At 38.8% G+C, this 18,122-nt stretch overlaps 1 protein-coding gene across 3 annotated transcripts in view; it reads left to right on the top strand.

Annotated features, from left to right (window-relative positions):
- Positions 1-17,871, top strand: part of LOC127449808 (interferon-induced very large GTPase 1-like) — a 56,739-nt gene extending 38,868 nt beyond the window's left edge. The window contains exon 7 of one of the 3 annotated variants that reach the window (XM_051713368.1): positions 14,638-17,871. In XM_051713368.1, the coding sequence (XP_051569328.1) occupies positions 14,638-17,118 (2,481 nt within the window). In that variant the 3' untranslated portion in view covers positions 17,119-17,871. The remainder of the gene's footprint in view (positions 1-14,637) is intronic. The other 2 variants (XM_051713366.1, XM_051713365.1) reach the window with 2 other exon arrangements.
- Positions 17,872-18,122: the final 251 nt, after the last annotated feature.

The raw sequence follows: 18,122 nt of genomic DNA, 5'->3' as shown, positions 1-18,122 counted from the left end.
TGATTGGGGGCCCAGTACCAACAGGTGCGTTATCCACAGTGGTGATGTTTAGGAAATCATTCAATGGTGGGTATGTCGAGTTCTTGTACAATCCCATGATTGAGATTAACAGCAGCCCCAGAATCCACCAATACTATAACACATCTTACATGATCACCAATGGAGATCTCAACAGGCAAGAGAAAAATGTTGGGTGATTTAATGTTCATAGTACTCACGTGCTGCCTTGACTCAGGGAACCATGATTTCTTGCGTGGGCATGCAGCATTGAGATGACTTGGTGAACCACAGTAAAAGCAAAGGTTTTTGTTGCGTCGTCGTTCCTCCATGGAAACATGAGTGCTTGGGTTCGGGTGATACAGTGGATGTCTGAGCCTGTACTGAGACTGTAGAATCTGGGGTGAAACATAACTGAGGCCATGAAGCATTCTGAAGGAGGTTACCAATCTTGATGGCCATAGTGATATTCAGAAAGATTCATACCTTCACCCTTGCAGGTTAGTTCCGTCCTGAGTTTCAGGTTTAGCCCCTCGCAGAAAACAGTCTTCAGAGCGACATCATTCCACCCACTCTGAGCAGCTAGTGTCCTGAACAGAACTGCATAATCTGCTGCTGATCGATGACCCTGGCATAGATGAAGTAGCTGAACAGAGATATCCTGACCGCCCACTGGATACTCGAAGACTTTGTGGATTTGTTGAACAAAGTAATCAAAGGAAACCTGGATTTGAGTATCTTTATTCCAAACAGCGGTGGCCCAATCGAGAGCTTTGCTGGTAAGCGGTGACATCATAAAAGAACAGTTCCTTGCATCTTGATGAAATGATTCAGGCTGATTTTTTAAAAATACCTTACATTGTTGTAAAAACCCCCACCATTTTTCAGCAGAACCATCAAACTTATCAGGGAGAGCAAAGCTTACCGGGTTAGAATGGGGAGCTGGCAGTGAGTGAATGTATTGTCAAACATTCATTGGCAGCTCGTAGTTTGTTCAGCTGGTCTTGGTAACCCCTTAATACCTCGCACTGGTGCACGAATGTGGCCTGGAGCTGTGAAACTTCCGCTGGATCCATGTTAGGCAAAGTATTCTGTAATGAACTGGCCATGGAGACGGTGTAAGGATCCATGTGCTGGAAGTTTATTAGAACGCAAACAAATGCAAACAAATGCAAATCGGCAGGCAAATAGAGATAGTCGTTATGCAGGCGGTATAATCCAATAAACCAAACAGACAGTCCAACAAGGCAAACAAAACAAAGGGGTATCCAAAAAGCAGAAAATCCAGGAATTAAGCAAAGGTCATGACCCTGCACTCTGACCCCAGCCTAGCTGGGATATGTGGATAAAAAAGAATTTCACTGTATATGTGCAAATGTATAATGTGTGATAAATAAATAAAAAAATAATAAAAAATAATAAACAATCAGCAATAGAAAAACACTTGGTAAGGCAGGGTAAGCTGGCAATACTTCACAACGTGACAGTGGAAACAGCATGGTATTTATATAGTTCAGACAGGAAGTAACCAATGAAGAAACGGTACAGAGTTAGTATTCAGGAGAGGGCTCCCTCTGGTGGTTGGTAGGAGGAGTAACAACCTCGGATGTTACAGGTTGAGCGTTTTATGATTTTAATCTCAATGAATAATTAAACTAATAACTTGTATTTTTCCTTGGAGAACTGAAGAAAGTGTTGCTTTAATTTTTGACTTCAGTCTTACATCTCATGTTGAATCAGGTTAAAATTAAAGATTAAAACATCAACATTGTTCATTCTCATCAGGACTGACAGTAACTTTCACCAGGACAAACTCTGAAATACATCAGATAATTCACTCTGAACAACACTGAACTGACAACAATGAATGAAACTTCTTCAGAGAGATCCAGTGACGATTGATGGAGATCTGAAGGTGTTTATCAGTTTAATTTATTTGGTTTTAATGTTCAAACTGTTGCTTCTGTGAGTTTTAGTTTTTCAATGCAATCCTCAGAATGCAGGACTGTTTGTGTGAAACTGTTGACAGTGTTGGGAAAGATACTCAAAAATGCAGCTAGCTAAGATACAAACTACTCAACCAAAAAATGAGTTCAGCTAAGCTAAAAGTTACACTTAAAAAAGTAGCAATCCTGCACTACAACAGATGCATCTAACAGACTGATTCACATGGAGTTTATCAAACTGTCATGACACAGTATACTGTCCTACAGTGATTCTCAAATGTATTTGGTCACACCCCCCTTTGAAACAACAAAAACCCCTAATCGAAAGTGATCAAAATATACAAGATTAACAGCATTTTCTTTCATCTTCACATCTCGTAAAAAGTTTTATTTAAAAATACTACTATAACTGAATGAAAAGTTGCACTTCACTGAAAAAGAATATGAATGAATGAACATTTGTCACAATGCCAACATTATTGTGTTATTTTGTGTTTACTTTCTGTATTGCATAAATACATAAAACATTAATGTTGTTTCTACACTTTCAAACCACACAAAAACAGAAGGAAATATAAATAAATAAAAAGTGATACTGCTGCACAGGGACGTGCACAGATATTTTGGAGGGCAGGGGCTCAAGTGCAAAAAAAGGGCGCTTCTCATAATTATTTATTTAAAACATTTTTTTAAAACAAAATGTTAAATGTATGCAGCCAAGCAACACAATTATGAATTGCCTGAACACATTAATGTATTGATCAAATACATTGTTATTATTATTGCTATTATAATTACACTTACCACGCACACGCGTGCACACACACACACAGAATAACTGATGGTGACAAGGACATAGTTTCACATTTGAGAGAGGGCTGTCTGTATCATGTAAAGATCTATCAGCATACAACAAACTAATAGAATGGATAGTTATTAGATGAGGAGCCTACGATCAAAATGATGAAGTTACTGTTTAAGGCAGGACACTTTTTTCATGTAGTGATCAATTTTGAGATTTTGGTCTATTTTGCTTCCATGTCTTCTTTTACTCTAATGGAAAGAAAACTTCCAAAATACACATTTAGACGGTGTTTGTTTTAAGCCTACTACCCTCCGTCTGTTTGCATCTGTAGATTTCTTCTAAATGAACCAAAACAAGCTAATCTGCATATTTAAACATAACATTTCAGGGGAACACTCTTGATGTAAGTCATTAACTGGGGAAGTTCAGTGGTGATATGCTTCAGTTATTTTGTTTATCCTATTCACCTGCAGTGCCTTGTCAAATGTATGCAAATTAGCGCATTTTAATTAGTTAACGCCTAATTTGCATATCAGTGTGGCGATTGTGATGACGTTATTAGACACAAAGTTTTACTGTATTCACCTGTAGTGTCTGCATTAAGTACAGTACATTTGCCTGTATGGCCATGATATATTGCCTTATCTAAACTTTAGCTAACTTATTACATTAGCTAGTAGCTCATGAGTCATGCATGTTAGCAAGACACAATAGTTAACTATATTTGTCTTTTGGCTAATTAGCTGTGAAGTCGAGGCACTGGTAGCTTAGTCTTTTGTTCATCACCACTCATCTCCACACAAGCCAAGAAAAACACAACTGGGATAGGAGCTGGGAGGGGCTGCTGCCTGTCTGTCTGCCTGTCTGTGTGTCTGATGTGCCGATGCTGCACTGCTGCGCGGAGATGCGGAGGGAGGGCATCGGAATTCGACTAAGTCTCATCTCCCGACCTGATATTTTGATTTTTTATTCAATAAATTTGTTTGACAGGGAAGCTGTGTGCAAACAGGAATATATATATATTCATTTATAAAAAAATTAAAATAAAAAAAGCACCCCAGAAAAAAGGGCACTTTCTCTCGAGGAAGAAAAAGGGCAGGTGCTCAAGCCCCCTGTGATGTCTATGTGTGCACGTGCCTGCAGTACAGTGGAAGTGAATGAGGCCAATCCGTAAATGCTAAAATACTCATTGTTTCATAAGTTAGACACAAGATGTAAACAATATGCATGTTAATGTGGCAAAGTGGCGAGGGGCAATACGGAAGTGGGACAGGTAAATTACTAGAAATACTGACTACGACACCCGGTTCCTATAAACGGGGAAAATTACTAACCCAATCAGAAAGGGCACACTGGTTTGCTGTTCCGAACAAAAGGGAGCAAGAAATGTGGTTCCAAAAATATCTCTTTATTTTTTAACATTTGGATAGGCAACTAAAAAGAAGAGAAGATAGTGTGGTGTTATCTGACACAGATTACAATATGCGTAATGTTTGCCTTTCTGGCTCACGCAAAGAAATGAAAATGAAAATGCTTCCGTTCATGCAGGAAGAAGCTTGCAAGAATACCTTTTCTTTTTGTTTGCCGTCTCATCCATTTTATCACGTTACTGTCTCGACGACGTTTGCGCGCCACTGCAAATGTCAACGTTCGGACGAAGGAGCATGAAGTAGTCTATGTAGCTACGTAACATTCTTCTTCTTGCAATTGTTGGCGCTTCAACTGCAAAATCGAACTGTGGCTTTCAAGCAGTTCACGGGACCTTTAATGCTGCCTTCACATGCTATCAGAATTATCGTAGATATGAGTTTTCTACTTGGAAATTGCACATGAACGCTCTCTCAAGTCATATTTACGACTGGGAAACTTGGAGATCATTTCCAAATTGGTTGAAGACGTAAACTTTCAACATGGAGGAGGAGAGGACAGGTTCAATACTGAATGTCCAATAGCACATGAAAGCAGCGAGACCTGTTTGATTTTGTTGTGTTGAAAACTTAAATATCTGTTATCATTTCAGCACCTCCTCCACTGTTGATGTTCCTGCTGATCCTCTCAGTGGGGCGATTTACTCAAGGGCAACAAGAAACATTGAAAACGATCCAAGTGGTGAATAATCCTAAATGTTCACCATGAATGATGACCGGAAAAGAAGACAATTTGCTGAAAATATCATGTTATTCAGTGATATAGTAACAGATGCACTGAAAAATATATTTTAACTGTATGTATTACTCTTTTTCATGTTGTGCCTCATTCCTACAGGAATTTAAGCATATGTCTGTCCTTGACTGAGCAGAGAGAAAAAAACAGTAAATATGTCTGAGCTGAGTCATTAAGTCCACAGACTCCACCCACACAGAGAACTGTTCCTGCTTTCATGTAAAAAACAAGGAAGGAAACTTCATGAAACATCGACATACAGGTATCTCATTTCTTTTAAAGACCCTCTTTATGTTTGCTCTATGAAATGTTAATATAAGATACAATACAAAAGATGAGTTTAGTTTAATAATAAAGGGTGATTAATACCTTTATAAGCTAAAACCTCAGTCAGTTTCACTTTCATCTTTTGTCACAGAACCATCTCAGTTTCAAAAATCTCTTGAGCATAAATATATAAGCATAAATATTTGCTTCAGTTAATGCTAATTGTTAAATGTAGCAAGTACAGTTGTACCATTTAAGAGATTTTGTGGAGCGTAAACAATATGAATTTAGAATTATTGCATAAATTTGACATGTAGAGGCAGAACAAAAGCTTTACATCATGTTGAACACACATTTCTTAAAGTGTTTTTTATTTCTTTATGGAATCAAGGATCAGTGGACTTAATTACTCAGAAATACAGCAAGATTCAAATAAATACAATCAGCAGTTGAAGACTAAAGAGAGAGACGGAGAACAGGAGAAGAAACAAAATATCATCATGTCTGACACTGAGAGCAAAGGTGAGATATAATCTACATCAATGTTCAGGAGGAGTATGTTCATGTTCAGTTTCCTAAAAGAAAAAGTACTCTTTTAAGTCTAGCTCTCGCGTTGGTGAGTCCTATTCAGAAACGATCACCCCTATGCCCTATTTCCTTTGAAGACAATTACCCCCACTGTGAGAGCTTCAGAGGGGTGAAAGGTGATACCGGTCAGTCAGAACTCACTTTTTTTAAGTGATTCTTATCAGACAATCTGTTTGGAATGACCCTACTTCATGGACTGTGCTCCCTTCGAAGTGCCCTGCGAAGGCTTGATCAGTGGCAGTTAGAACACAGCCAGACACGCTGAACGTTGGAAGGGGAGGGTCATTCGAAGAAGCATTTGATTGGACAGAAAGTCTGAAGTGCAGATTGAGTCATTAAAATGTTTGATCCGTATTGGAAGAGACAGAGTGCAGATTTTAAATGCTTATATCTTCTGGAAATGAATTTTGTCAACTAGCAAATATCTCTATTAGACCTTAAAGTTAATAGATATAGACAAAAAGCAGCAAAACTTTCATTCTGATTTCACAGGATCTGTAAGTACCACATTTATTTAGTTCTTATCAGCAGCATCATTTTCAAATAAGAGCAGGTAAAGAGACATTAGAAGGCCATATACTACATCTAAGAAAACGTCAACCATATTTTTTTACACCCATCGCTGCCTGAAAGAACTGTTCAAAACATTTATATTGATTTCTGTTTGTATTTGTAGCTGTGATGTTCCCCAGTGTAAAACTTTTGTTTTCTGCAGTGACTCCTGTCAAAAAGCCTACTGTTAGGAAAACACGGAGCAAAGGACTTCCCCCTTTAAGTAAGTCTTTGGATAGATAAACATGAAGTTATGAACAGTATATGGAAATTATGGGCTGTTTTATTGCTTACAAAACAGATGTACCGAATTTAACCTAACATGTCACGTGTGTTCTGTGTTTTACATTTTTATATTTCACAGTGAGGATTGTTGTGCTGGGGCCGAATGCTTCAGAAAACAGTCGAGTGGGAAACTTCCTGTTAGGAAGAGCAGCGTTTGAGACTGAAGAACCTCCAGATGTTGTAGAGAGAGTTGGAGGAAAACACATGACAGTCATCAACACTCCAAACATCTCACTCCATCAGATGACACAGAGAGTGAGAGAGTGTGTGTATCTGTCTGCTCCAGGACCTCATGTGATCCTTCTGGTACTGAAACATGATCAGTGTTCAAGAGAAGAGAAAGAGTGTGTGGAGATTCTGCTCAACTCTTTCTCTCACAGTGTTTTTCAACACACCATGATGATCACCACACAAGAGTCACACACTCAAGTCAATGACATTATACAGGAAATCATTGATAAATGCAACAACAGACACTTCAGACTGGAGAGAAACAGCACTCCTGCTCAACTGATAGAGAAATGTGAAGAGATTGTACACAGTAATGGAGGACAAAATCTGATCTGTACTGAATATGAAAGTTCACAGTATTTCACAATGGAACAACAGGACAGAGAAAGAGGTGAGTGTGAACATATTTGTTTTAATTTTATTTATTTGTTATTATTATTATTTTTGTTTCACTATGCCATTTAAACTATTTGTTTCAATAGAGCTGTTCAGGTTTTAATCCATAAACCAGGAAGAGAATTCACTATGGGATCCCTCAGGAATTTTCTATGTGTTTTTATAAATGTTTATGTTGTCAATAAGTTGTTACATAAGAATGTTTGGGTTATGAATATGTGCAGTTTATGTTGTAGAAAAAAATGTCCAAGTATCGTCAAGTAATGTTTACCACAGACCTTATTTTACTCATAAATTTAAACCCCATTATTTTTATTTATTTATATATATTTATTTCTCCCCTTTTCCCCCCAATTTGGAATGTTAAAATTAATCAATTTATACTGTCCTTATTCTACATTATTATGTAGGGAAATTTATAAAGGAATTAGTCGTGTTCGACAACCATTATAAATTAGATAAATGACAAATAACTAGATTATTTGTATGAATAAAATTCTCCATCATTAAAATTGTAATACAACATCTCATTGTATCTGCTCACAATTTCTATTGTAAGGAATTAGCTTTAATAAGGGAATTATGGTTAATTCACTTATTGGAATAATATTATTCTCATGGCTTATTGAAAATAATATCACACATAATTAGGTATAGCTTTGAAGCTAAATCTTTTAGAAACAGGGATAAGATTATTTATCATAATATACCACAGTCAAATTATCTTTAAATACAGACAAACTTTATTGCTGTTCTAAACATGAATACTAATCTAACACATATAACATGAAACAGGTTGGTGAGTAGTGACAGGATGATAAATAAATGATCAATACAGAGAAAGTGAACTTTATGGAGTCTGTTGACAATGCCTTAAGAACCATTTATCCTTCTTTGAGTCTACATCGATTTGCAATCTGATTTCCCAAAGTATTGAATTAATGTACCAGCACTTTGAGCAAAAGTCTGGAGATGTACTTGCGTGTCGTTGCGTTTGCTTGTGTTGCGTTCCTTGCGTTGCGTTTCCTCGTGTTGCTTGGTTCTTTGGCGTTTGTAGAAAGTTCGTTTTCGTCGATGTCTTGGACTCTGTAATGATCGTTGATGGTTGTTGTTTCGATGGATGTTGAAGTGGGTTTTGAGACGAGGCCTTCCGTGAGGAAGACCTGCGGCTCCCGTTGTGTGTGTGAACCGTAGTGCAAAGAGTGAGGGGCTTCCTCGAGACTTCTGTCCCGAGTTTTCCTGGACTCTACATGGCACGGTTGATCAGGAAGCTGCAGGAGACCACGAGGGAAGAAGAGGAGGAAGGAGCAGAGGAGCTGAGGAAGAGAAGAGAAGAAGAGAGTGTTCTTCCTGTTTTGGAGACATTTGAACTGAGATTGGCCGCACCTCCAAAGGTGTCCTGAACCAATCAGAAGTGGCTTTTCAAAGTCACGTGTTCGACTGGTCTGTCCTTTTCAAAGTTGACTTATGGTCCTTTGTTCTGGATTCTTACAGGCTTCCCACTCAAAAACGGGCATGATTAATCATAAACTTTCATATCTTATATGGTGATACGGTGCAGGAGACATGACATTCGTTGTCATCAACATTCTCTACGTAAACAGGCAAGCACTTACATACTAAATGTGACATACTTTCATGACTATTATATGTGTAAGTAACAAGACCTGAAAATCCCTGATTACAAATCATACTGGTTAATTCATTGGTTTTACAACATGGATAATACATTACACATTATGAGAAACCTGATTGTCGGGGTATTTTATAAGGTTTAAAATAGTTATCATTCTTAGTAGAATGAGATGAGTCACAAGATTAAATGATTATACTTACTGATTTGTTAATTAGAAGTGATTACAAATCACTACACATATATTAAAAGGTACACTGGCTATAATCATTAATTTGTCAACTCTAACAGTGATCACAGGTCATAAAGTCATATTTAGAATTATCTAGCAAGGCTAGGTAATTGTGTACATTGTGGGATTCCCTTTTAGCTGCTGTCTGCAGAATAATGAGGATCTCATGACTAATTATCGTCTAGAATAAAGAGTCATAAAATTTGCGTTGGTTTTGTTCATTGTAATTCAAGAGAATCTGTGTGGAAGTTCAGAAGGTCATGCTGAGGGGCCTCTCTGACCAGTGACCCTTTTTGCTTTAAATCATGCTGTTTCAGTCTCTTTGAAGAGATGGTCTTGATAGCAGTGCGATCTGGACAAGTCTCTTTTGTTCGTTTTATTGACCAGATGTGAGCTTAGCTAGGCTTTTTGACGCCTTAGCCAACAGATTTATGATGTTGAGGAATTCCCGGGTTATAGGGTTGTGTTTTAAGTCATATGACTGCGATCCTCCTGCATCTAATATCCTACAAGCATCACGTCCGTGAGTTTTTAGAGCTAGAAAATTAGGTGCACTATCCAGACTGCTCTCTGGTGGTTTCCTTCCGGACCGGTCTGAATAGTGCACTGAAGGAACTGATGCCTCCGGCTGATCCTCACTGGATGCTCTGCAAATATGTGGAGAAAGCTCTGGAACTTTGCGGATCCCTTTACACGGTGGATTATGGTGGGAACCCCAGGCCAAAACCTGCATCTCCTGCTCCCTCGTCCAAGCCTTCCACGGCTCCTTGCTCCAAGCCAGCGCCCACGCCTGCCATGGCCAACGAGCCAGGGCCCACGCCTGCCACGGCCAACGAGCTGGAAGCCTTGTCCATCCCAGAGCCAGCGTTGCCAGCCTCATCCGTTCCAGAGGCAGCATTGCTAGCCTCATCTGTCCCAGAGCCAGCATTGCCAACTTCGGCCATCCGAAGGAGGAGGAGGAGAAGAAAGGCTTCTGTTCCCAAGTCTCTTCCCATGTACACGACCCAGGAGGCTCCGCCGCCTGACCCAGTCCCTATCCTGTGGCTGCCTCCCAGTCCTCCTGACCCTGTCTCAGCCCTGCGGCTGCCTTCCAGGACTCCTGACCCAGTCCCCACCTTGAGGTCATCTCCTTGGTCTCCTGGCCATCCGCCTGATCTGCTCTGGTCTCCTTGGTCTCCTGGCCATCTGCCTGATCTGCTCTGGTCTCCTTGGTCTCCTGGCCTCCTGCCTGATCTGCTCTGGTCTCCTGGACACCTGCCAAATCGGCTCTGGTCTCCTTGGTCTCCTGGCCATCCTCCTGATCTGCTCTGGTCTCCTTGGTCTCCTGGCCATCAGCCTGATCTGCTCTGGTCTCCTTGGTCTCCTGGCTGCCCGCCTGATCTGCTCTGGTCTCCTGGCCACCTGCCGAATAGGCTCTGGTCTCCTTGGTCTCCTGGCCGTCTGCCTAATCTGCTCTGGTCTCCTTGGTCCTCACTCCCACCAGCTCTGCCTCGGTCTTCTGAGCCCCCAGCTCTACCTCAGCCCTCTGAACCTCTCTTTTTTTCTATGAAGATATAAGCTAGAACAGTGGTTCCTAATCTTTTTCTCTTGAAATTCCTTTTACTTGTCAAAGTCTATTCATGAGTATAATGATGGATAAATATAATATGATTATAATACAATGACTTTTTAAAATGCGCATTCCCTGACATGCTGCAGGATTTTTCAACCACAAAAGACATGATGCTTAAAAATTTAGAGCAGTTGACAGTTCTACAGGTATACTGTTTTGGTGATTATTGACGCAGAGTTTTGCAGCCGCTTAATATTCTCATTATAAAGCGTGAAATTCCAAAAAGGTATTCAAGTTTTAAGAGGCTTCTGCAGAATTGCAGTGTGTTATGATGTTGCCGAAATTCCGTTAATTCTTAAGATCCAAAACTCACAAGCACTTGGCCACGCGACAGTCAGCACACCTCAGAATATGTTTGGTGCGTTTCATCCTGATGCACTTCTTCATAGAGGCTCTGGTTGGTAGAGTTTGGCTACAGTTGCCAGGGTGTCAAGGTCTTTGGATAGTTTTATTTTTTATGTTAATATTCTGCTTATATCATGTTCAGTTAGACGAGGATGCTAACATTTTGTCTTACTGGTATCGTGCATTTTATTGATCTTTGTCCGCTTTAAAGCTTATTTCACCGCATCTCCATATTTTTTTTCTGAGAATCATGTGCATTAGCGCCATGTTTTTAAGACATCCATCATTTTGTCATTATTCAAAACATTGTCCACCATTTTGACAGATTAAAAACCAGCAAGATACTCCGCTTAAACCATCTTTGCGGGGTAGTCTTTACTCTTGGTCTCCGTGTGCATGTGAAAGAGGAAGATTAGAGCACTCACACAACAGTCATGCAAGTAAAACAAGTCACTTTTAATGCTAAAATAACTAACACATCTCTTTTAAAAGTACTTTGAATATGAGGCAATATGCGTTAGGGAGTTTTTTTCTAATGATAGGCTGCAATAAGTTCATAAGCTTAGGTGTTAGATCAGCTACATCTGTGCACCCAAATAATTTTCCACATTTGGACGCAGTAATTTTCGCTTGTAATGTACAGGTCTGCTTCAAGAACTTAACCTTGTGCAAACCCTGTAAACAGTGTAGAAAAAAGTGCAGTTGGGGTAAAATCAAACGATTGTGAGATTATGATGTTTGATGAGTCATTTAATTTATGATAACATGGATGGAAAGCGGAAGACTAGCCTGGTCTTTTCTGGCTTGTAGCCCAGAGTAATTGATTTTAATGGCAGTTGTAAGGCATTTCTTCCAAACAATGCTTCAACAGAAAGACAATGCGGCTAGCCCAGGCATTTCCTGATGTAACTTTTGGACTTGGTGTCCAACTTTGCCACTGCCGTTGCGGTAAATTCACACATTTTTAAAGGCCACATGAGGCGATGCAAATTGGTAACACCCAGGGGTGTTTCAACCCATTTTGAAAATGTGTGCTTAAAAAATAACATAAAATTGATTGTAAATCATAATTTTAAATTAATCCTATCAGCTGTTGTAGCCAAGTACATTCAACATGTTTACTGAAACGTAAAAATCTAGTTAAAGATTCTTAATGCATGTTTTCCATTTTTAATAATCTCTTCAACTTCTAATAATAAACTCTCAGCTTCACAATATGACCTCTTCAGTGTCACAATAATAAAACAGCTTCACAGTAATAACTCTGGGGACCCAGGCTCTCTCTCTCTTCTACTGGTGGTGTGGCTCTTTTATGCTGCTCTCCCCATGCTCACTGAAATTAGAGACAGGTGTTAGACATAATTTAGCGCCCTTACCGCTTTCTCTCTCTCCGGAGAGATGCTTGACCACGCCCCCGCTGCCACAAATATATTTATTATAGTCATAATATTATTATGACTTGCCATGAAACCGGGTTGTTTTTGTCCATTTTTTCTCTAGTACTCTCTTGTTCTGCCTGTAGGTATCTTAAATACAATACATTTTAATTTCAATAGAAATATTTTTTGTCTTGTTTTAGGCTTAGGAGAAAACACAGATTATGTGAGGATTGTACTGCTGGGAAAAACTGGAGTTGGGAAGAGTTCAACAGGAAACACAATCTTAGGAAAAGAAGCGTTTATAGCAGAAGAATCTTCTGACTCAGTAACCAGTGAATGTCAGAGAGAAACAGCAGAAATCAATGGCAGACACATCACTGTGATTGATACTCCCGGACTGTTTGATACTGAACTCAGTCGTGAGATCCAGAGAGAAATCACTAACTGCATCTCAATGTCACTGCCTGGACCTCATGTGTTCATTATTGTGTTGAATATAGGACAACGTTTTACTCAAGATGAAGCGAAATCAGTGAAGATCATTCAGGAGATGTTTGGTGAAAACTCTTTAATGTATACAATGGTGCTCTTCACCAGAGGAGATTATCTCAAGAAAAAAAACATTGAGCAGTGGCTGGGAAAACCAGGATCTGTCATTAGAAACCTGATTGAACAGTGTGGAAACAGATTCCATGTGTTCAATAATAATGAGACTAGAGATCACACACAGGTTTCTGATCTACTGGAGAAAATAGATGCCATGGTGACAGCAAACGGAGGCAGTTACTACTCATGTAAGATGTTCAGACAGATGGAGAGAGATCTACAAGAAAAACTAATTAACATACTGATGGAGAAAGTCGAGAAACTGAACAGAGAGAGGGAACTCTTGACCAAACATGAACAAGAGATGAAAAGAGAACGAAAGAAACTTAAAAATGAAATTGAGCAGATGAGGAAAGAAAAGAGAAAGCTAAAGCAGAAAAAGAAAATCACGACAAACAGATGAACAGTATGGAGAATGAAAGACAGCAACATGAGAAAGAGATGAAGACAAGAGAAGAACAATATAAAACAGAAATGAAAAGAGAACGAGAGGAATGGGAGAGACAGAAACACGATGAAAAGCAGAGAAGAGAAGATGAGAAAAGGATGGAAGACAAAAAACAAGTTTGTGATGAACAGAATCAGAGACATAGTAGTGAAATGGAGGGAATTATGAGAGAGAAAGAGAGAATAGAAGAAAATAAACAAAAACAACAAGAACAAGTGGAGAAAAATGAACTGCAAGTGCAAGAAGAGAGAAACATGAGAGAAGAGCAACAAAAGACTTCTGAAGAAAAGCTGAATCTTACTGAAGAACAGAGAAAAGTTGAACTAGAGAGAAAACAAGTAAAGTGGAGAGAGGAGATGAAGAAGATCTGGACTGAAAAACGTACTTCAGTGAAGGTGAGTTTTAGCCTTTCATGGTTGTTGTTGTTCGTTGTAGTACTTTGAATTAGTAGTTATAATAATAGATTAACCCTCTAACCACACCACCACTTAGGCCACGCCCACACTAATGCATTTTAGTTTGAAAACGCATCTTTTTATCTTCATTTTGACCTTTCATCCACACTGAGACAGCACTTTTTTGTGAAGTAAAAACAGAGCTTTTTGAAAAAGCACTGTGAATAAATTTAGAATCACTGTCTTTGTGTTGTAGTGTGAACTGGGAAAATGGGGGAAACAGACACATTTGAAAACAATGACGCGTTTGTTGTCATCTGACACAGTCATGTGATCCATTCAACCCAAAACAATCAAGATGGCGGCCCAAGTTGTGCCTGCGATCCGCTGTGATAATGTTGTTAAAGATAAATGTTACTTTGTACAATCTTCACATTGCATTCCTTGTAAAGGGAACTGAAGTTTACTCGGAATTGCTTTCCAACAGCGGAACACGAGGATAATCGCATTTCAGACCGTGCATGGAATTTTTCACATATGCAGTGGGGGGATTTAAGCATCTTCAGTGTTTGTTTTAGTGTGTTTCAGTGTGAACGGCCAACATTTGGAAAACGCCAGTGTGGATGGAGAGTGTTTTTAAAATGAAAATGCTGTTTTCAAATTCATCCGGATTAATGTGGACGTAGTCTAAAGAAATTAAAGACAACTGTTCTTTCTCAAGACTTTGAGTGCTTTGTGTTGTTTTCATTTCTTCAAGGTCACAGCATCCAGGAGACTAGATACAGAATACAGCAAGTGGACCTGGAGTCTTCGGAGTACCATGCTGGAAATTGAGAACAAACTACAAAACAAAATAGAAAATGAAACAATTCATGAGATTCAGGAAACAGATCTTGAAAGAGAACTAAATGAGAAAAGTGAAGAAATGAAAAACGTAATGTCTGATTTCTTTGAGAAAGAAAAAGATAAAGAAATACTGATTCAGTGGAAAACTTCAAGAAAACTTCAAGAAAACATAGTGAGAGAAACAAAGAGGAAATTAAATGATATTCTTCAGCAGCGACACCTGAAGAAAAGGACTGATGCTCAGAAGACATATCATGAAAACACTCTCTTTGAAATAAGCAAAGAACTTGCCTTAAACCTCAAAGACAAAGCAAATGATGAAGAAACACTGAAGAAAGAGTTTGATTCCTTTTGGGAACATTGTGTGGATGAGATCATCACAGACACTCCTCCAATCAAAGACATTGACATATTAAGAGATGTGAAACATCTCCTCAGTGATATCTATACAAGTACTCCTGTAGACCCCTGCAAGGAGAGCAGAGATGTTTCCTCTGTGCGTAGTTATTCAGATTATGTACGGTCAAAGAAATACGATAGTTTTACAGGATATGCTATAAAATCCAACAATCTTGTACCAGCTGTAGATAAATATTGGGAGTGTTTCACTCTGTTTAATGAAGCTGAAACCCAAATAAGAATGTTAGTCAATGAAATTGCTCAGGAAACAGACAAAATGATCATGTCATTTAACATTGCAAAGATGGGCTACAACATCAGCTACATTCATGAACTCACAGAATACATCAAGGCAAGATTAATAAAATATCAGAAAGGACCAGAGAGATATGTGTTCACAAATGAATTCTTCATGGATTTGGTGCTTTCTATCTGTAAAAGAGCAAACAAGACATTCACTGACCAGCACAAACTGTTCAGAGACGCCAATGATCCTGTAATATATTTTGAAAGGAAAAGAGAAGAGTACTACAGTGTTTTCCAGAAATGTTGTCATGGTTCAACATCAGCTGCTGTATTTGGTGAGATCATCTGTCAGAAACTGAAAGAGCCCATCGAACAGAGTCTCTACAAAAACACTGCGATAGATTTAGCAGATGAAATGAGGACAAACTGTGAATCACTGAATGGAAACAGATCTAATCTGGAGAAACACATCCTGAAGACACTGGCAGAAGAGGAGGATTTTGACAAATACATGAACTACATTCATAATCCCAGAGATCACTTCAAGAGTTTCATCAGAGATGAAGTCAGTCAGTACATCACTGATAAGTTCAGTGTCAGTGTTCTGCCCAAGATGATGAAGAACATGAAACTCCTGCAGCAGAAGATCATGGAAGCAGCTCATGAATCTACTGAACATGTTAAAGTGAACAGTGGAGATGTTGAAGCAGCTCATGAATATGTTAAAGTGAACAGTGGAGATGTTGAAGCAGCTCATGAATCTATTGAACATGTTAAAGTGAACAGTGCAGATGTTGAAGCAGCTCATGGATATTTTAAAGTGAACAGTGCAGATGTTGAAGCAACTCATGAACATGTTAAAGTGAACAGTGGAGATGTTGAAGCAGCTCATGAATCTACTGAACATGTTAAAGTGAACAGTGCAGATGTTGAAGCAGCTCATGAATCTATTGAACATGTTAAAGTGAACAGTGCAGATGTTGAAGCAGTACATGAATCTACTGAACATGTTAAAGTGAACAGTGCAGATGATGAAGCAGTACATGAATCTACTGAACATGTTAAAGTGAACAGTAGAGATGTTGATTTGTGGTTGAAGTGTTTCACACAGAAGCTCTCAGATGTGCTGATTCTCTCTGAAAAAGACTTCAGTGGAGTGAGTCGTGATGATGTTGATATCAAACTACTAGAAGATGTGATCAGAAAAGAACTTCCTTCAGTTATATCTGACATAAGCAGTAAATTTAGTTCAGGATCTTTTCCAGTGAAGCTGAACTATAAGTACAGACCAGCTGAGATTCTGATTGATCACTTCTGTCAGTGCTGTTGGGTTCAGTGTCCTTTCTGTAATGCCATCTGCACCAACACAATAGAAAAACATGATGGAGATCACAGTGCTCCTTTACATAGAGTGGATGGAGTTAATGGCACATATTACAGTGGAACAACAAATGTTTCTGTTATCATCTGCACATCAGCAGTAGCAAGTGATCGATCTTTTCATCCAAAAGGCCAATATCACTCAGTCCTCTGGAGAGAATACAGAAGAGCAGGAGGAGTTTTTGCTAAATGGAGCATCACTACTGACGTCTCTGAACAGCCGTACTGGAAGTGGTTTATGTGCAGATTCCAGAAAGAGCTGGAAGAATACTACAATAAAACATTCCAGGAGAATGGAAAGATCCCAGACAACTGGAGAAAATACTCAAAACAGGATGCTATTGACAGTTTAGATGAATACATGTAATGGAGAATATGAAACATGACACTCTCCTAGCTTCTTTATAAAGATAAAGTTTGAAATGAGTTTCTCACTTTAGTGACTCTGAACACATCTGTACATCAACAGAGAAGCATTTTACAGAGTAGACTAGTGAGAAAAAAAAATATTACAATAATTATTGTAATGTACTTACAAGATGTATTTGATTAGCAGAGAATTCACTTATTGTTAAAATACATTGAAAACTCTGTGTAAGGATTACGCTGGTGACCACTAGGAGTCACCATGAATGTATTTTGTTCTCTCTGTGTCCTTTGATGCATTTTGGGTTTTGTAGTTCCTTTGCCTTGTCTTTGTTCATTGGTTCTTGTGCTTATTCGTGTCCGGTGTTCCTCGTTCCCTCCTTAATTCCCTGTGTATATAATCCCTGTGTTCCCCTGTTTTCATGGTCAGTTCTTGTCCATTTCTGGATGTGTCTAGTATGAGTTTCAGTTCTTGTGTTGGCTTTTGTATTTTGCTCACTCTATAATAAACTGCACTTGGATCCACAACTTCGGTCTCCGAGACTCCACTATGTTACAGTTTGCCAAATGCAATAAATAAATAAATAGAGGTGGCTCCTCTGCCTCATATTCGTAGAAATTAACCCTGTGAAGTGAATGTATTTAGTGCTGTATAAATAACACATGCCCAAATGTCAACACTCAGATGAATAACTGTCTCCAAAATCTTTTGTCCAGAATCTCTTGTGCTTTTACAATGCAACAATAAAATGTCATACTGGAAATATCCCTAAATGTCTTTTAACTTCACATTTGACAACCAGTCAATCACAACTTTACATTTATAGCTTTATTATGATTTCAAACATTATTTTGACATTGGGTATTAAAATAGAAACAAGCACATTGAACATTGGTCTCTAGATATGACTTGAGTCCCTCCTTCAATGTAGCTCTATGGGATTTGTTTTACTGTCTGCCAGGTGAAAGTAGTAAGCCTGATCTCTCAGAATAGCAGCTGCACAA

This window comes from Myxocyprinus asiaticus, chromosome 13, assembly GCF_019703515.2.
Source record: "Myxocyprinus asiaticus isolate MX2 ecotype Aquarium Trade chromosome 13, UBuf_Myxa_2, whole genome shotgun sequence".
NCBI lineage: Eukaryota > Metazoa > Chordata > Actinopteri > Cypriniformes > Catostomidae > Myxocyprinus > Myxocyprinus asiaticus.
Note: the sequence above shows the minus strand (reverse complement) of the source record. Positions and strands in the feature narration are given on the sequence as shown.